Here is a 21139-nt window from a genome sequence, read left to right as displayed (position 1 = left end):
GTTGTTGTGTGTTTGTTTTCAGGAGCAGTCAGAGGGGAGCCACAGCGACGATGAGTGAGGAGGAGTTGAGCTGATCATCAGCATTCCCTTCACACGTTTATTTGCTTCTTTTATTGTCTTTCCTCACCCAGCTCAGTTATACTGTGCTTGCTAAAAGATTGATTATTTTTCTCTGTTTTATTTTATTGTATGTTTAAACACTTTGCTCTATCATTCTGTTTTGGATGTAGCCGACTGAGGAATAATCTACAGTGAGGAAACATCTTTTTTGCACCTTCAACGGCTTACAGTTATTCTGAAATTTCCCTACATGTAGTGAGGTATTTTAGAGATGATTTCTGTATGCTTGTACATAATCTACATTTATGCAGTGTTTAAAAAAAATCAAAATAAGTTTGATTTGCATCAAAGAATGTCATTTATAAGCTATTCAAACCTTTTTTAAAACCTAACCTAACCCTTAGTTAAACAATTTGTTTCAAATTTACAAAGCATATCATAAAGTATTCAAGTGTTACTTCAAGTGAAGTCCTCATTGCATGAGCATTTTGTAATGTCTAGATTAGATCATATATTATAGCAACATTTATATTGTATTGCATGCAGCACAGAAGCCAGCAGAGATTATAAATGTGAGAGCGCTAATCAGCCCTTTACCGTTGCAATGGTATGTGAAATAAAATACGATTTCGATGAGCTTTCTGTCATATCCATAGATGTCTTTCATTCATTGCTTTTGATACTTCAGAGTCTGACTTGCCGCTTTTTCCAAGGACATATGCACATTTGTTGGTTGCAGTGTCATTTGCTTCACTTTAAAAAAAGAACAAAAAAACAAGTGAATAAGAGTGTCTCACAGTATTTCGATATATATCAACAGTGTATTTTATGTCAGACTATAAACCAGCTCAGATTGGCTACCTTTTTCATCTATGGATATTTTTCTATTTTCATTGAAAACAACAACAACAGTGTTATTAAGGAATGGGTTGTTTTTAAAATGAGTCTTTGCACTTATATTGTATTAGTAGAAATATGCATTACATTTTTTTTATTGAATGTTATTGCTTTATGTACTCAACAAACTTGCATTATTGTCAATGAGAAATCTTTTTGATCTGTTCTCCTGTGTGCCATTGGTCAATTCTGACATCTCTTTTGTACGTGCTTGTTCTTGGTAACTCCTAAAGTGTCATAATCTTTATCCTCCTTGCACACTGTCTTTGTGGTTGTAGCTCCTAGCACCAAGTAAACATTGCCATTAATAAATCTTTGTTTGTTGGTCTGTTTCTTTTTTTTAGTGTAATGTCATGCTGATTGTCTTCATGAAATAATTATGACTCAATTGATGTATTTACATGTTAGCAATGCTCCTTCGAAATAGTGAAATTAGTCCTTGTGCACTAGTCATGATGTGCTAGGAACAGTTGCAATATCTCCTTTATGTTTTAGTTGTGTATGGCTTCATCTGCTTTATTAAAATGGAAGCTTAATATGCCTAATAGTCATTTGAGATAATCACTTGTCACTTTGCAGGAACTATTTACCTAAAGCCACTAAACTACAGTAATTGCAAGCAAAAAATTGAGATTAAGTACCTAGCTCAAGGGCACTTCACCTACCCACACATATGCAGACATTTTCAAACTGGTGTCAAAGGGGAGATGCTCTGTTTAATATATCATCCTAGGATATTAATTAAATATTTACTTTTAATTTCATAATGTGGTCTTTATTTCACGATTCAAATTTTTATACAGTAAAAATTAGTTTATACACTGCCACTCAAAATATTTGGGGTCATATCCCCCCCATACGTTACATTAATTAAAAGAGACAGAAATCGTTTTGTAACATTACAAATGTCTTTACTGCTTCAAATAAATTTAATTATTTTAAGCTATTCTAAGCTTTTTATTCAGGAAAAAAATTCTATTCAGCATTCTGAAGGATCATGTGACACTGAAGACTTTTTTTTTAACCTGACCTTTAAATGGTAGTGTATTTAGCTACCTTTATGTTACAGAAAGGGGTCCCGTACAAAGAGGTCATAATTTTTCAGGGTACTTGACAACCAAACGTTTCATAAGAGACTTGGCTGTTGGGTTGCCATCACTCCTATAGCTCAACACATATATGTGATTTACAATATTGCACTGACTTCAAGAACTCACATCTGGTCAACTGTACATTGTTCAGTCCACTTACCCTCCAGAAATGACAATCCAACTTTTAAAGCAAACCCCATCCTAAGTGTCCTACCTCATACGAGCACTGAGAGGCAGTGCAGAGGTCCTTTGTTGGTTCTTTTTTTCCCTCAGAGATCAAAAACACCTTTTCTTTCAGCACTTCAGCCATTTAAATGGAGTTCTGCTAAGCTTATTCTGTCCGAGAGTACACAGTCCATTTCTACCCTGTTTGTCTTGCACTTTGAAGTGGCAAGCTGTTTAGATAGCGATAAGCCTCAGAAGAAAGAGATACATTGGACAGTAATCCTTGTCTCTGTGCCAGAGATGTCAGCTAGAAATAGTCAGGTGCCAATGCAACCCCTGCCATTCCTCTGTAGCCTTTGTGAGTTCTTTTCCGATCATCCGAGTGCCCGATGTGGTGATAACTAAGACCGTTTCTCAAACAATCTCTCTCAGAAGTGCATAGAAGTTATTCATGTATGATTGAATAAAAGGACCAGGTGCTCCTTATTATTAGAAGTTCTGCTGCTTATCACGCTTTATATCACATGTTTAAGGTCTCAGGCATATGAATACCCAAAATGCGTCACTTAAAAGGGCTCGGAGAGAATGCATTGATCCCTCTGGCATTCCAGAGTTCGTGATCGGTTAACTGCATGACTGAGGAAGCCTCTCTGTCCCCTCCTGCTGAAATGAATTAAACTTTACCGTATATATCAGCTTAACCATAATCTGACTGCTGAGACAGCATTTATATAATTTGACTGAAGCATTACCACCTCTGGGGAGCAAGATCAAAAGACGTGGTCAGCAAAATGTCCGTCATTCATTCAAGAAACTCAACACTTGTATTGAATGAACTTTATCGACTTTTTAACCAAAGGAAGATTAGGGCAAACCCGAGATTAAAAGGTGCTTTATAGAGAAATCTATAGTGTAATTTATTCCATGATTAGGCCTTATCTGGCTCTGGTATATCTAATTTGCTTAGATAAAAGACTCTTGGATAGCAATAGCTCAGCTCAATATCTTCTAAAGTGGAGAGTGTTTAAAATGAAAAAAGAACAGTAAAGAAAACTCAAAATCATGCAGAAACATTCGTACATTTGAATGAGATAAAACCACACTAGGGGACCTGCCAAAATCGACTGCCTTTTTCATTTCCCTTGTGTCTGAAACCAACAGAAAGGTGCTTTATTCAGATCCATCTGTACCAGAATAGAAGATGAGATCCTGTCTAAATCAACACATCTTCGTTCACAGACTGCCATTCTGTACAAAAGAACACTTGAAGTGGCTTATCTGGAGTGCTTATGATGATTGCATATCAATTATGAGCCATATGTTATGTTTAGGATGAGATCACTGGATTCTTCTATCATTGTTTCTGCTATGTGTGTTCATGACCATGAAAATGGACAATACTGTTTGAGATGCAATTTTTTTTATAGCATTTCATTTGATTGTAGGGATACAATTCCTCTCACCAGGCAGGATGTGGATAAAATGTCACAGCTTTCTGATAATTGCTTTTTTAAATCTACAACTAAGCATGTTCAAACTTGTAGTTCAGTTCTTTTGGTTGTGACGAAAAAAGAAAATGATACATTTAGGGAGTTACAACAAATTTGGTTCATTTGAGCAAATGTGAAATCTGCTTTCTGACATGAATCCTAACCTTGGTGTGAACCAAATAAGCAGACAAAGATGAGAACCATTTTTCAGGGGTATCGTCTACTTCCAAACTAACTCTGGTGTGTGGTTTGATTTAAATATAAATCCAAGATTTCTCTTCCCCCCACCTACAATTCCTGCCGGGTACAGAGACTTGAACCCAGGACATAACCATTAGACCATGACTGTTGCAGAAATGCAGTGTAAATAATGAGATATTCTCAATAAAGTGGTTTTGATGGATCATTTGCGACTTCAGAACAACTGAGATGTGCACCTGTTTAATTCAGCTACAACCCGAATTCTGGAAATGTTGGGATGTTTTTTTTTTTGTTTTTTTGTTGATTCGAATAAAGTGAAAACTTAAAGAATTTCAAATCACGAGCCATTATTTTATTCTCAATAGAACATAGATAACATAACAACTGTTTAAATGAGAAATTCTACCATGGTGTAGCATCTCCTCTTCTTTTCAGAACAGTTTGAAGACATCTGGCCCTCGAGGTTATGAGTTTCTCGAGTTTTGGTGTTGGAATTTGGTCCCATTCTTGCCTGATATATGTTTCCAGCTGCTGAGCAGTTTGTGGTCGTCTTTGACTTATTTTTCATTTAATGATGTGCCAAATGTTCTCTATAGGTGAAAGATCTGGACTGCAGGCAGGCCAATTAAGCACCCGGACTCTTCTACTATGAAGCCATGCTGTTGTAATAGCTGCAGTATGTGGTTTTGCATTGTGCTGCTGAAATACACAAGGCCTTCCCTGAAATAGACGTCATCTGGAGAGGAGCATATGTTGCTTTAAAACCTTTATATACCTTTCAGCATTCACAGTGCCTTCCAAAACATGCAAGTTGCCCATACCGTATGCACTTTTGCACCCTCATACCATCAGAGATGCTGGCTTTTGAACTGAACGCTGATAGCACGCTGGAAGGTCTCCCTCCTCTATAGCCCGCAGGAAACGGCGTCCATGATTCCAACAAGAATTCAAAATTTGGACTCGTCTGACCATAGAACACTTTTCCACTTTGAAACCGTCCATTTTAAATTAGGCTTGGCCCACAGGACACGACGGCGCTTCTGGACCATGTTCACATATGGCTTCCTTTTTGCATAATAGAGCTTGTTTTTACCGACAGTGGTTTCTGGAAGTATTACTGGGCTCTTTTAGTAATGTCAATGACAGAATCATGCCGATGAGTGATGCAGTGTCGTCTGAGGGCCCGAAGACCACGGGCATCCAACAAGGTCTTCGGCCTTGTCCCTTATGCACAGAGATTTCTCAAGTTTCTCTGAATCTTTTGATGATGTTATAAACTTTAGATGATGAGATTTGCAAAGCCTTTGCAATGTGACATTGAGGAACGTTGTTTTTAAAGTATTCCACAATCTTTTTCCACATTCGTTCACAGATTGGAGAGCCTCTGCCCATCTTAACTTCTAAGAGACTCTGCCTCTCTAAGATCCCTTTTATATCTAATCATCTTACGGACCTGATGTCAATTAACTTAATTAGTTGCTAGATGTTCTCCCAGCTGAATCCTTTCAAAATTGCTTGCTTTTTCAGCCCTTTGTTGCCCCCGTGCCAACTTTTTTGAGACCTGTAGCAGGCATCAAATTTGAAATGAGCTCATTTAGAGGATAAATGTGTAACATTTCTCAGTTTAAACATTTGTAATGTTCTCTATTTTCTATTGTGAATAAATCATTGGCTCATGCGATTTGAAAGTCTTTTAGTTTTCATCTTATTCAAAAAAAAAAAAAAAGTCTCAACATTTCCAGAATTCCGGTTGTAGAACAATGTGAATAATTGGTTTATACTTGGGTAAATAAGTACCAAGAGCAAATGTCAACAAAGGAACAGAGAAAGTTTTATAATGACATTTGAGGTAAGGAACAAACTGCTTGCAATTCACTGCACTTCTGATCTCAGGATATGTAAATGGAAAGAGTGATATAGATTTGTGTATTTAGCAGACAATTTTAAATTGAGTGCAATTAAATTAAATTGAACTACATTCAAACAATCTGGATGTTAAGTAGTCTGATGTCACACCTCACTGTTTCTGAGCCCAAACATTCTACATTAAAGGCAAACAACACTATAATATACTCTCGCGGTGTGCTGTAGCATCACTTCAAATCATGATCTTAAAGTTGGCATGAAACGGAAGTAGTGATTGTCTTTTTTCTCTACTGTGATGTCTATCCGAGTGAAGCGGCATCTGAAATGAGAGGGCGACTTCATTTCGTCCTTCCAGAATTGGATCATTGGAAGTTGGGGCGTTGCTAACAAAATGGAGGCAGATCTGAATGCCAGTTTTCAGTTAGTTGTGGGGGGATTTCTCTGCACTGGATTCACCGCCGACACCCTAGCATGAAGAATTTTTTTTATTTATTGAGGATGACGGCGATCAACAGCACAAAACATGCCTAACAGTGAGAGAGGGAGAGAGAGACTTCAAATTGCTCTCGCGATACTTTGATGTCATACACTGATCATTCTGTGCAGCGCCGCTTCAAGTCGAACACGCCTGATGAGTCGTTTTGAGGGGGAAGGGAGGTTAACATTTTTGATTAAAGATTACAAAGGCACATGAATTAAAAAAAATAATAAAAAATTAAAGTGCACGGATAAATTATTTATAATAAACACTACAGTATTCCATTAAAAAGTAAGAATTTTAATTTTTGATTTCATGCTGACTTTTACCTTTATCTCCAGACCAAAATATCAGTTGGCCAGACAGTGATTCATCTTTTCTGAATCACTGTCATGCATATATAATATATCTGTAAGGTTGCAAAGTCTAAAGTCTCCAACCCAAAGAAATAGAAGGCAGAGAGGAGCAACAATAATGTACGGTATGCGGAACGTAATGTGTTTTTGAACCTTAAAGACAATGCTTCACCTGTGCCCTGATCTTTATTAGAAACTGAGACTGAGAAACTGACAATTGATAATACAATTATCACCAAAAAAACTGAAAAAACCCCCGAAGAGTCTGCATTTAAAATTGAGAAAAAACAGGTTCTAAAATGAACATGTCGCTAACTAGCTTAGCCGCTAGATGCCGAAATAATACATTAGATTAAACTATTTGTGCATATAATTCAATATATTGTGTTTGAATCCCTTGTTTCGCTTGTGTATTGGAGCAGGGGACCAGGCATTAACGCGAATGAAAACCGGAAACTGATATCCTGACTTCTGGCGATAGCGGAAGTTCGTCTCTACGCTTGTGCACAGTCTATACCTTACAACTTATCAAGCAGATACACTTCGAACCTACAAACTTAGCGTTGGTAGCACCATGCTGTACCACCCTAGCAGCTAAAATGTCAGTGTGCTGTGGTGTTTTTCAAATTATCATGTTAGTTTTAGTAGTAGTTAATCAACAACCTGTTCCTCTAACTTTTGACAGCCAGAAAGTGTCCAAATATTTGTTTCATTTTGAACATGTACACTATCTTTTTAAACCTACCAACGCTTTTTTTTTTTTCTTTAAAATAATTGGCATTTGATGTTTTGTTGTCTAATGCAGTACCATTAAGATGTTTATAAGCGTGTTTCAAGTGTATATATATATAGACACTGAATTTAAGCTGAAATCAGTGTGTGTTCCTCTTTGGAGCAGCTGTGCTGACATGGCTGACTGCTGACAGTGCTGGAAGACCCTGGGATATGAGTTCACTTTGGGTAATGTTGAAGTATGGCATGTGGAGGGGTGCCACGGCAGGAGTCTGCCCTCTGCTTGATGTGCTGCAGAGGAATTTAAGTCTGAAAGAGGGGGCCGGATTAAAAGCAACAGTGCCAGCAGGTGGTTTTATTGTATGGAGGTTGAGGGAATATGTGAGGTCTGTTCTCCTCCCTCTCATTCTCTCTTTTTGCCTGCCGTTTTTTTTGTGTTTTTCATGTTCACATTTTCTCCGCTCTACTTTCTTTCTTTGTATGTTTTAACTTTTTTTCTGAAAAGTCTTTGCTGAACACACAAAGTAAAATCGAAAAACAGAAGGATTTGAAAAACAAATTTAAATGCTTTGTTTTCCACACACTTTTTAATTCTAAAGTCATACTTGAAGCAAAATACAAATCGAATTAAGACGTGGAGTTTTCCTAGTTTAGTCGCATTATCGAGGTGGAGTATAGACTTTTCTTTCAACTTTTTTTTTTTTTTGAACCCTCATGAACACAACAGAATATAAAATTATATTACATTACAGAGTATACTTTCCCACTCCTACATTTATCAAACTGAAAATAACATTTAAAATAATAAGTTACAAAATAAAGTAATATACAAATACAAAAATGAAATAGAAATAAAGATAATGAAATATGAATGATGAAGATGAGGAGAAAAAACAACGTTTTTAAATATTTACAGTACGACACCTTATGTTTAGCTTGTATATTCTCATTTTCCCACACTTCCCATCTGACCGGAAGAGGTGGAGGTACTGGTCTGCTTATCTCTAATGATTGGAAATGTATTCCTTTACCTTCTCTGGGTATTAACATCTCCTTTGAATCACATTCAGTCACTATTACCCACCCTTTTAAAATCTATTTTGTAGTTGTTTATCGACCCCCAGGAGCACAAGGTAACTTCTTGGAAGAATTAGATGTTCTGCTCTCAGACTTTCATGAGGATGGTACTCCCCTAGTTATGCTTGGAGACTTCAACATCCACCTAGATAAACCTCCGGCTGTAGACCTCCACACTCTGCCTCTTTTGATCTCAAGAGAGTGTTAACTACGGCAACTCACAAATCAGGTAACCAACTGGACCTTATTTACACACGACTGCTCCACAGATCATGTACTGGTTACTCCACTGCACACCTCTGATCACTTTCTCCTCACTATTAACCTCAACATGGTTCCTGACACAACACATACATACACATATACAAGCAATTTGTCTAACTCTCGCATGCTCTTTAAAACAAACTTTGTCCCCCTTCTCCCCCTCCTTCATCAACTCTAACAGCTGACAACTTTGCCATGCTCTTCATTAATCAAATTAAAACCATCAGTGCACAATTTTCCACACCACAATCTGTCAAGCACATCTTTCCTGCAAACATACACTCGTCACATCCTTCTCTTCACTCTCTGAGGCAGAATCTCCAAAGTCATCCTTTCTAATCAGCCTACTACTTGTCAGCTTGATCCTATTCTATCTCATCTCCTTCAAGCCATTTCTCCTGCAGTTGGACCTGCACTCACTTACATCAACACATCCCTTCACACTGGTGTTTTTCAGCATTTAGACAGGCTAATAACCCCACTACTTAAGAAATCCATCCTTAACCCATCTTTTTTAGAGAGATGGATTTCAGATGGGTTTCCCTTCCTTTTGTTGCAAAAACACTTGAACAAGCTGTGTTCAACCAAGTCTCTGCCTTTCTCACACAGAACAACCTCCTCGACAGAAACCAGTCTGGTTTCAGAAGTGGATATTCAACCGAGATTGCCTTGCTCTCAGTTGTTGAAGCCTGACAAGAGCGGATTCCAAATCTTCAATACTTATCTTGCTGGATCTGTCCACTGCTTTTGACAAGGTTAACCACCAGATCCTCCTGTCAACCCTATTGGCAAAGGGCATCTCAGGATCCGCACTCCAGTTTGAGTCTTACCTCTCAGATAGGTTCTTCAAGGTATCTTGGAGAGGTGAGGTGTCCAAGCCGCAATATCTAACTGGTGCCTCAGGGCTCAGCTCTTGGACCACTTCTCTTCTCTGTGTACATGGCATCAATGGGCTATGTCATTCAGAAATATGCCTTTTCATATCACTACTGTGCTGATGACACTCAACTCTACCTCTCATTCCATCCTGATGATCTGGCGATAGCTGCTCACATCTCAGCTTGTCTAACAGACATTTCTTGCTTGATGAAGGACAATCACCTGCAACTCAACCTTGCCAAGACAGAACTACTTGTGGTTCCATCAAACCCATCGTTTCATCACAATTTCACCATCCAATTAGGCACATCAACAATAACTCCTTCAAAAACAGCCAGAAACCTTGGAGTTATGATTGATGATCAGCTGACTTTCTCAGACCACATTTCTAAAACTCACCTTATTAATGTTCTTAATTATTTTGTTCTGTACACACTACACAGTTTAAAAGAAAACATGATAATCAGGTGTGTGAGAAAAAAATGTGAATTCATTGCTTAAAAGAAAAGTTACAATCGTCTTTTGTGTACATGACAATATAATGAGTGCATGTAAACATTAGATACACTGGAAGGACTGAAAGCAGTGATACATTTTTCTTTCTGTGTTCTTTTTCTTTCCTAATCTCTAGAAATCTATTGTCTCGCCAGTGTAAACTGGGTGCACTTTCTTGGAACTGTCTTCTCTGTCACTCAAATTTAAGAATCCCTTTGGGAAAATGTGTTGTAGAGATTCAGATAAATCCTTGGTTTGTTGTGATGGTGACACAGCCCCTAAAACACTCAGACTGCACATTTGCAAAGTCAGATATACTATACTTGTAATGCGGTATTGAATTTTACTGAACCATAATCACAGACCTATGCTTTGTAGTCTTTATTACTCTTGAGCGAGGGATGCTGCAGGGAATTGCATTTCAAAACCATCTCACACTGAAAGATTTTCATCTGTGGTTAATAGTGTGCTTTTGCTCTTATAGGGATAAGATATAGAAATAGACTCTTTTAGATTGCTAGTGTGTTCAGGTATTTGGTGGATATTTCACTGGGGAAAACAAATCACTAAATGAAAACAAATTGGTGGGTGGGATTTTTCAAATTGAAATTTATCTTCACATCTGTTGGTCATGCTGGCACTCGGTAATCATGCATAGTAAAGCAAATATAATATGATTTATTTTTTTTGCTTGTCTGAACTACATTAACCATATTTTGATTGGTAGTTGACAATAAAACTTAAGTGATTGCTATCCACAATGCACTAGAGCACAATCAGAATTGTGCTCCTTTTCAAGGGCCAATGTCACAATTATTTGGCTCATTTAGCTTTGACTTCTGAGGAAAAATCATTATCTGCCTAATAACATCTCTGAAGACATCTGTTAGAAGAGCTGTTAGAAAAAAAAAGTTACGCCAGTTTTTCTCAAGCTATTTACATTTAACTTTTGACTTAATTCAATATTGTTTCACTGTACAAACAACTGAAACAAATGAAGGCATACAATCACAAGGCCATTTGTGATTAAACTCGGAGGCTGGCGAGCTGCCCTGTTTCACCACAATGGTTATGACGGTGCATGTTGTTCTGAGGGAGTCTTGCCAATGAAATATTTCAATGTGCTTTCTTAAATATGAGGCAGATGACAATGTCTGCGGAAATGTGGGTTGAACAATAATGTACCTCTGTGTTCATTAGAAGCATGTATTGTACAAAGCTGCTACACCATCTCCAGCTGAGCAAAAAAAGAATGTAATTCACAGTTCACAGTGGTGTCATGGAAAAAATATAGGGAGATGAGAGAATCTATATTACTTACTATTGGAGAAAGCATAATTGCTTAATAAACAGCTAAATTGGATCACATGACCCTTAATAACCAATCACATTACAGCCGTGATCTCATTGAATTTCAGTCAGAGTTGTGCAAAAACACGTTCTCACTCTCAACTACTCACATCTGGACTGCGTTCTACTCCACTTTTAGACACGCACTCATGAACTTCCCTTGCATAAAGGACCCTGCATGTCGAAAAGTGACGCTAAAGGTGAGCACTTCTCCTTTGTGAGCACTTCTCCTTTGCCGAGATAATCCATCCACCTCACAGGTGTGACATATCAAGATGCTGATTAGACAGCATGATTATTGCACAGGTGTGCCTTAGGCTGGCCACAATAAAAGGCCACTCTAAAATGTGCAGTTTTACTGTATTGGGGGGTCCGAAATCCAGTCAGTATCTGGTGTGACCACCATTTGCCTCACGCAGTGCAACACATCTCCTTCGCATAGAGTTGATCAGGTTGTTGATTGTGGCCTGTGGAATGTTGGTCCACTCCTCTTCAATGGCAGTGCAAAGTTGCTGGATATTGGCAGGAACTGGAACACGCTGTCGTATGCGCCGATGCAGAGCATCCCAAACATGCTCAATGGGTGAAATGTCTGGTGAGTATGCTGGCCATGCAAGAACTGGGATGTTTTCAGCTTCCTGGAATTGTGTACAGATCCTTAAAACATGGGGCCGTGCATTATCATGCTGTAGCATGAGGTGATGGTCGTGGATGAATGGCACAACAATGGGCCTCAGGATCTCGTCACGGTATCTCGTCATGGTCTGCAGTTGTGAGGCCGTTTGGATGTACTGCCAAATTCTCTGAAACGCCTTTGGAGACAGCTTATGGTAGAGAAATGATCATTCAATTCATGGGCAACAGCTCTGGTGGACGTTCCTGCAGTCAGCATGCCAATTGCACACTCCCTCAAAACTTGCGGGATCTGTGGCATTGTGCTGTGTGATAAAACTGCGCATTTTAGAGTGGCCTTTTATTGTGGCCAGCCTAAGGCACACCTGTGCAATAATCATGCTGTCTAATCAGCATCTTGATATGCCACATCTGTGAGGTAGATGGATTATCTCGGCAAAGGAGAAGTGCTCACTAACACAGATTTAGACAGATTTGTGAACAATATTTGAGAGAAATATGCCTTTTGTGTATGTAGAAAAAGATCTTTGAGTTCAGCTCATGAAGAATGGAGGCAAAAACAAAAGTGTTGCATTTATAATTCTAGTCAGTGTATGTTACTGATAAAATTACCAGAGTAGCGCTAACAACATTAGCACGTATTTTAACGTCTGTTAATGTATGTTAACTGACGGCTGAAGGTCTGGAATCCATGGCAGCTTTCATTGGCAGCCAAGGCCCGCCCATGAGTCCATTTGACCGAAACAACAGATCACAGTTCATTTCGTAGATAGTCACGTTTCGGGGCGTGGCAATACCAGACCTGTGTGTAAAGCTCTCAGACATATTTTAAAGATTCCATGCTGCAAACTTTAAATATGTCACATACTTTTGAAAATCCAGTGTTTAGTTGATCCTGATAAGCGCTCGTGTCACAGTTGTAAACACAATGGCTTTCTTCTTTTGTGTGGGGGTTTGGCATCACGGCATCTTTGTTTTCAGGTGGAACGTTAAAGAACGCGACACATACGTCTGCCGGAAATCCTGTATAATTTAACCAATCCGATGAAGACTTCGAAACTCCTGAAGTGTTTCCACTTTTGTGTGCCATATGCATCTGTGGGCGTGACGTCTGAGACTGAGACTATGTTTTGTGTGACTGTGTCAGTGAATTTGAGGTGGATCAACAGTGCATCTAAGTATGTCAACAGACTTTAGAGGATTGTGGTTATCACTTACATTTTCCTTTCCTTTGTCCTCCCCTCATCTTGACTATAATGACTAAAAATTAGAAGTGTTCTAAACTAATGCGCTATCTTCACTGTACGTCACGCACACACGTTTAGTCACAGAGATCACGCTGCGCGCGCACACAGGCATTCTTTTTAACGCGCAAACATTTGAGCGCTGCCCCGCTATTTTATCATTAAATAGCTTAATCGCTGAAGAGCTACATTATCTTTTTCAACAAGGAGCTGGTAATCGTTTCTAAAGCAATTAAAGCCACAGCTTCACTGCTAATAGAGAAACATGGCAAAACGGTGGTAATTCATACACAAGCTCTCTCTCTCTCTCTCTCTCTCAATAAGGAACACTTGATAAATTACACTTTTCTGAGAATAGGATATTAAAGTGGAGATCGCTAAACTGCAAGCTAACCGGTGTTTTCAGAAAGCAAGCGCATTTATTCATAGTGGAGAGAAGGCCCCTACTCATGGCACCCAGGTTGACATAAAAAGTAACACACTTAGCAGATATTTTCATTGCGCAAGTGTTTCGAGGATTCTTTACGTTTCTTTATATCAGGCAACACTGGTTGTGTTCATCTGCGGCCAGCCAAATTAAACCTTGTTTTAACATCGTCGTAACAATGTATCGAACAAAGCAATATACATCAATTACAGTATGAACAATGATTGAGGAGAAGGTCATGGCTCTATCTTCTTGGCAGCTGTTTGTGGTTAGAGGGAGAGGTACCGAACAACGGACACAAAAAACTAAAAAGATGTTGCATGTCAAGTTTTTGGCAGGATATTTACTGTGTGAGATGTAGGGCTGCAGGACTCTCCAGGTGCTATCAGCTGTTGTGGAGACGGATGAATCCTTGGTTTGTGCCTGGCAGCTGTTATACTGTATAGCAATTACTTTTTTTTTCAACATAAGTATCTGTGAGTCACAGACTCTGAGAAATGTACTTGGAATCTATATAAAAACATAACAATATTCCAACAGTTTCTTATTGAACAATGTTGGGCGAGTGAGTTCCCAGCAGGAATTGCAGCTGGAATAATTATGTGGTTATTGTTATATATATTTTTATTGTCTGCTGTTTCCTGGTTGTAATTATGCTATTGACTTTTATTGTTATGAGCTTATCCTTCTAATTGTAAGTGTCCTGGACATGTGTTAACTGTTGAGGCGCATGTACTTCTATGTAAAACTGTTACATATGGTATATGCTTTGCAAGTTGTTTCCTTTTTTCAGAGGCACAATTTACAAAGCCATGTATGAAGCCATATATAGGTCAGACCTTATCAAGGACTATTTTTAATTTTATTATTTCGTAATTACCTAATGTAATTCGTAATTTAATTAGTATAGCAAAACTGTTGTTGTCAATCTGTAATTGACAAGAATTTATGGAGGGAACTTGGTAACTATGCAAATTTAATATAGACTTTGTAGACTTACTTGAATAGTGTATTATGTTATTTTCATTTATTTGAATAGTTTATAGTGACATGCAGTTGAGAAAAAATAAATTAGAAACACTGTGTGATAGATTTTTCAATCAATTATTGACAAGTCTATTGTTGTTTTGAGGTTGCTTGTCAACACTAACCTGAAATCAATATTTTTCTATTTTGCTGTTTTTGCAACTGTAAACAAATTAACAATGGGATATTCTGAAAGGTTTCGTAGGCTAAGTATGGATTTTCTGTCATGTTTTGTGTGACTACTGCATCAGTGAATTTGAGGTGGATCAACAGTGCATCCTATGTATGTCAGCAGACTTTGGAGGATTGCAGTTATATCACTTACATTTTTCTTTCCTTTGTCCTCCCCTCACTTTGACTAATGACTTGATGTCCTCATGGTTTTCTGATTATTGATCAAAACCATCATTAGCCAGATTGTTATTAAATGTCTGGCAGCAGTGAGTGTTTTGAATGTAAATCATTGAAATGCAGGGCTCACATTTGGTCTAATCTGTCAGTAGTCTCTATGCATGGCCTAAATCGATTTGAAATATTTAGATTTTTAATGACATTACCTCACTGAGTATTTTACAACTTACAAATCAAACATAAACGTAACCTTTTGCTCAAATTTTTGAAATGGACTAAAAGAAAACATTAGCTATGTTTAATTTATAAATGCACAGTAAAAAAATCAAATTAATAAAATGTTGGAAGGGTAAAAATACTTAAGTTGAACTAATTTTATTGCTTAGGCTTAGTTGAGAAGACAAATTATATTAAGTCTACAAAAATTAAACCAATAAAAACAAATCCAGCCAATAGTGAGATCATTCCGCATGTTCACGAGCCTGAGTGACTTCGCGGGACATACAGCAGCCGCCATCTTGTCAAGTTCACAGTGCCACTAGAAATTTTATTTTTAGACTAAATTTATCGACAAAATCGTACAACATATTAAATGTTTTTGAGTGGATATTTAGAAGTGTTTTGTAAGTTATATATCTAAAGAAAAGTGGATATTTATGTTAAGTGCACGTCAAGATCACGCATCAGGTGCCATGGCACTGCACAAATATTTGTGACTTAACTTAGACTGAATTGATCAAAATGTAGGCCTATACATTAAAAAGGTGTAACCTCTTTATTTAAAATATATAGCCCTTTTTCTGTTGGTAAACTTTGTGATATATTTGTGTGGGCGGAGCTTAGGTGGAGGCAGAAAGATTCCCCAGACTGCTTCACTAAAGCTAGCTATGAAGTTTGTTAGCTTGTTTTTTTTTTTTTTACAATGACTGCAGAAAATCTGATTGTACCTGCATATGTAAGGTCACTCGCTGTCCGGGACCATGATTGTTAGTTGAAAAGGTTAACTTTAAGGGGCGAAACCAGATTGGCTGGCCCGTACACGCTAGCTCAAAGGATTACCTCTGGTTGAGTGACTCACATCTAGGGCTGCCCTCAACTAAAGATTTTTCTGGTCAACTAGTTGTTCATTTGAAGCATTAGTCGACTAATCGTAGCTCCACTGGGGAGCTACAGTTCATCGAGGGAACCATGAATGCCAACATGTACTGTGACATACTGAAGCAGAGACTGGGCCGCAGGGCAGTATTCCAACATGATAACGACCCCATGCTTGGATTGGCCAAGTATGTCTCCAGACCTAAACCCTATTGAGCATCTATTGAGCATCTCAAATGGAAGGTGGACATCCACCAGCTCCGTGATGTCATCATGGAGGAGTGGAAGAGGACTCCAGTGGCAACCTGTGAAGCTCTGGTGAACTCCATGCCCAAGAGGGTTAAGGCAGTGCTGGAAAATAATGGTGGTCACACAAAATATTGACACTTTGGGCCCAATTTGGACATTTTCACTTAGGGGTGTACTCACTTTTGTGGCCAGCGGTTTAGACATTAATGGCTGTGTGTTGAGTTATTTTGAGGGGACAGCAAATTTATGCAAGCTGTACACTCATTACTTTACATTGTAGCAAAGTGTCATTTATTCAGTGTTGTCACATGAAAATATATAATGAAATATTTACAAAAATGTGAGGTGTGTACTCACTTCTGTGAGATACTGTACATCCCCAATAGTGACCTTTTTATTATTATTGCTAATTTTCAGTGATTTTCTTATAGTCCAGGTGATATGTGCAAAATTTGAGTTGATGTTCCCTTTTTCATAAAAGCATGAAATTTGGTACACTTGTGTAGTTTGCGGTCCTAAACATTTTAAGAAATGGAGCCATTGCAAAAACGCCTTGTGGTTGCCATGGCGACCATTTTACTTTACGCCATAACCAAATTATGTATTTTGTGTCATATCTCCTGAACCAAATATGATAACACAGAAAAGGTGCTGTCTACCCCTATGTTTTGATGGTCAAGGATTACAATGATACCATATACAACAAGATTAACTGTTAATGGTGAAATCAGCAATGAGCATCACAGTTTCACAGCATTTACAAAAGTTCTTATTATGGCTATGTTTTTTTCTTTGATAATTAACTAATATTTTATTTAATAGTACAATAAAATGATGTTTTAATTCATTATTAATTTGTTACATTTAGCACTTTTCAGGGTACTTAAAGTGGAAGTGAAGCAGTCAGTTAAGTTTACATTATTTAGTAAAGTGTTTTCCAATTTGATTAAAAAATATATAATATTTATTAAAAATATAAACATTGTTTTCATAATGCCAGGCGCAACTTGATGTAAACAAACAATGCTTCATACAATATGTTCACCTGCAAATACAATAGAGAATGAGGAGTTATGTCACATTCTTTTAACTCCGCGTTGCATCTCGGGAAGGCGCCGCCATATTAACAGGATACGCTGTCCGTTTCCATGGTTACTTCTCATTCTTTAGAGGGATACTGCTTAACTTTTTTGTTTTTGTTAAGTTAAACAATTATTCATTTTTCATTGTATCGTTTACAGAGAAGAGAAGCTAATTTATCGCAGTGCATGATAATTCAATTTTTTTTTCTTTTAGGTTTTGTAGAATTTCATTTACTGTGTTGATTTGATTACCGTGAAAACATTGTCGCCTGCTGGACGCTCGCTGCTGCTTCAGCCGTCATATGGTATTATCCAAATAAAAGTGTGTTTAACAAGCGGTCAGAAGTCGATCCATTTATTTGTTGGAAACTTTTAAATGACGAAGTATAATTGTTGTCATTATAAATATTAATTTTTCCATGGCCACGGAGGAGAATCAGAGATTGTGGGTCACATTCAGCGAGTCACAAACTCGCTGTATTTTTATATTTATGTCAACAAATGACAAGAAAAAACATAATCCCTAGGAGCTTGTGAACAGTTTTATAGCATTTTAAAATGCTGGTTTAATGTACTAAGACTGTGATGCTAAAAGACATGCAGGTAAGCCAAAACATTAACGCGACATGTTTAAATGTTAAGCGTTTTCCTTTCTTTAGAAAACCGTAATGTAGAAAGCACTTATGGATTAAGACAGTGATATTTAATGTTCATATTTTGGGCTCATCTGTTTTTCTGCATATGATATGATTTATTAGTAAGGTGTGTACAGAATGTGGTCTTTTATTATCACTGTCTCTGTGCATTAAGCGTGTTATTTTGAGAGGTAAATGCTTAATGTAAATAAACGCGTTGCGTTCATATTTTGAGTTGCATATCTGCACATAGTATATGCTTTACAATTTTGTCTTTATCACTGTCTTGGTACATTATGTGGTATTATGGAATAATAGTGTGAGGAATGCTTTTATTTTGAAGTAGGAGGAGAGGTGACGTCTGTACGGGGGGGGGGGGGGGGGAGTTATAAAAAAGAAACACGGGTCAATTGCTGCTGTACTAAGTTGTGGTTGCTAATAAAAGACAAGCTCCGAATACGTCGTTGTACGAACCTCTTTTATGAATAACACGACATGGTGTCAGAACGGGGCGACTTGTAAGCGGAGAAGGAAAAAGAAAAAGAAAAACAAAGCGTATCGTTTTGACGGAGGAATAGGAGACGAGCCGGCTGATATGGCGCAACCCACACCAACTGCTACGTTCACAATACAACCTCCAGAGCCATTCGATTTTTCCAAGCCTCAAGAATGGGAGCGTTGGATTAGGAGATTTGATCGCTTTCGGCTTGCAAGCAATTTAAACGCAACGTTGGAAGAAAACCAGGTAAACACGTTAGTGTATTGTATGGGCGATGAAGCCGAAGATGTGCTTAAGGGGCTAACGCTAACTGCAGATGAGAAAAAGAAGTACACGGATGTTAAGGCGAGCTTTGATGCATTTTTTGTGCCTAAAAAGAATGTCATATACGAAAGAGCCAAGTTCAATCAGCGTGTGCAACTGCCGGGAGAAACGGTGGATTCTTTTATCACTGCTCTATACGGATTAGCTGAACATTGCAATTATGGACAATTACAGAATGAGCTGATACGCGACAGGTTAGTGGTCGGGCTGAGAAACGTCTCGTTGTCAGAAAAGCTACAGCTAGACAGAGACCTAACCCTTGAAACTGCAATAACAAAGACAAGGCAGTCTGAAGAAGTTAGACGACAGCAGTGTGACTTAAGAGGAGAAAATGGCGGTGCTAGCAAGTGCTCCAATGTTGATGCTGTGCATGCTAAAAGCTACAGAAAACCCAAATTTCCCTCAAAGCCTCAGCCACAAGCACAAACACCAGGCAAATATAAACTTAATGCACGGCCACAGCAAGGTTCAAAGGCCTGTTATAGATGTGGGAAAATGCCCTCACATGGAAAATCAGAATTCCCTGCTACAGATGCTGTGTGTCACAGCTGTGGCAAAATGGGACATTATGGCAAAGTGTGCAGAAACAGTGCAAAATCTCTGAATGCTGTCTCTACAGAAGAAGAAGGGAGTTTATTCCTGGGAGCCGTGGATGCTGGAAAAGACCCGTGGACAGTGCAGCTACAGGTGAGACAAAAAAAAAGAGTGCTTTAAAATTGACACTGGTGCTGATGTCACCGCCCTGCCAGCCGAGGTGTACTATGACATTACTGGGGGACTGGATGTGAAGCGCCTGGCAGTGTCGACACGCCCATTGTTTGGGCCAGGTGGCAATGTACTCTCTGTCCTAGGTGTAGCCAGAGAAACACTGCGCAGAGGCAAAAAGACAGCCACAGAGGACATATATGTTGTGAAAGACCTGCACACTGCACTGCTGGGAAGGCCTGCCATAGAACAGCTTCAGCTTGTGTGCAGGGTTGACAGCATCACCATGGAATCTGTGAAACAACAGTATCCGAAGCTGTTGTTTCACAGATTTCACAAGTCACGGCTTGGGTCTTGTTCGGAGGCCATACTCAATTAAACTAAAGCCAGAGGCTGTGCCCTTCTCTCTCCACGCACCACGCAGAGTCCCTCTGCCGCTTATGGGACAAGTGAAGGAGGAGATAGACCGTATGGAGAAGATGGGCGTAATCACCAAGATTGAGGAGCCAACTGATTGGTGCGCCGGGATGGTGGTGGTGCCGAAAAAAGCAGGTACTGTTTGCATTTGTGTGGATTTCACAAGGATGAATGAATCAGTATGCAGAGAAAAGTTTATCCTGCCTTCTGTCGAGCACACTCTGGGCATGCTAGCTGGCGCAACAGTATTCAGCAAATTAGATGCCAATATGGGCTTTTGGCAAGTACCATTGACAAAAGAGTCTGCCAAATACACCACCTTCATCACGCCTTTTGGGCGCTACTATTTTAACCGTCTACCCTTTGGCATAGCTTCAGCCCCCGAGCACTTTCAAAGGATGATGATGACAGAAGTGACCGGTGGCCTGGAGGGGGTACTGTGTCACATGGATGACATCCTGGTCTGGGGACAGATGCAGGACGAGCATGATATGCGGCTACATGCGGTGCTAGAGAAGGCACAAAAGGCCGGCATTACGCTCAACATGGACAAATGTGAGCTCACACGCCATACAGTCAGATTCCTGGGCCATGTGATTTCAGCAGAGGGAGTGAAGCCAGATCCGGAGAAGACGAGAGCTGTGCAAGAGATGGACGCACCCAAAAATGTCAGCGAACTCAGGAGTTTTCTGGGCATGGTCAATCAGCTGGGCCGCTTCCTGCCTAACCTGGCTGAAAAAGACAAAGTGCTAAGAGATCTGCTGTCCAAGAAGAACCACTGGTACTGGGGGACAGAGCAGCAGGCTGCCTTTGATCAGTTAAAAACAGAGCTGTCATCCACACCAGTGCTCGCACTATACAACCCAAACAGTGCACTAAAAATCTCTGCTGATGCCTCTTCCTTTGGCCTGGGGGCAGTCCTGCTGCAGAAGAGCGATGCCAGGTGGTCACCTGTGGCATATGCGTCCAGGTCAATGACACCAACAGAGCAGCGCTATGCTCAAGTAGAGAAGGAGGCATTAGCTGCAACGTGGGCTTGTGAAAGGTTCAG

The 21139-nt window shown here is 39.1% G+C and overlaps 1 protein-coding gene across 1 annotated transcript in view; it reads left to right on the top strand.

Annotated features, from left to right (window-relative positions):
* The window catches only part of LOC306871688 (putative global transcription activator SNF2L2), a 57975-nt gene extending 56694 nt beyond the window's left edge, over positions 1-1281 (top strand). The window contains exon 34 of the mRNA XM_079419783.1: positions 23-1281. Within this exon, the coding sequence (XP_079275909.1) occupies positions 23-58 (36 nt within the window). The 3' untranslated portion in view covers positions 59-1281. The remainder of the gene's footprint in view (positions 1-22) is intronic.
* Positions 1282-21139: the final 19858 nt, after the last annotated feature.

Source organism: Barbus barbus (assembly GCF_936440315.1).
Source record: "Barbus barbus genome assembly, chromosome: 6".
NCBI lineage: Eukaryota > Metazoa > Chordata > Actinopteri > Cypriniformes > Cyprinidae > Barbus > Barbus barbus.
Note: the sequence above shows the minus strand (reverse complement) of the source record. Positions and strands in the feature narration are given on the sequence as shown.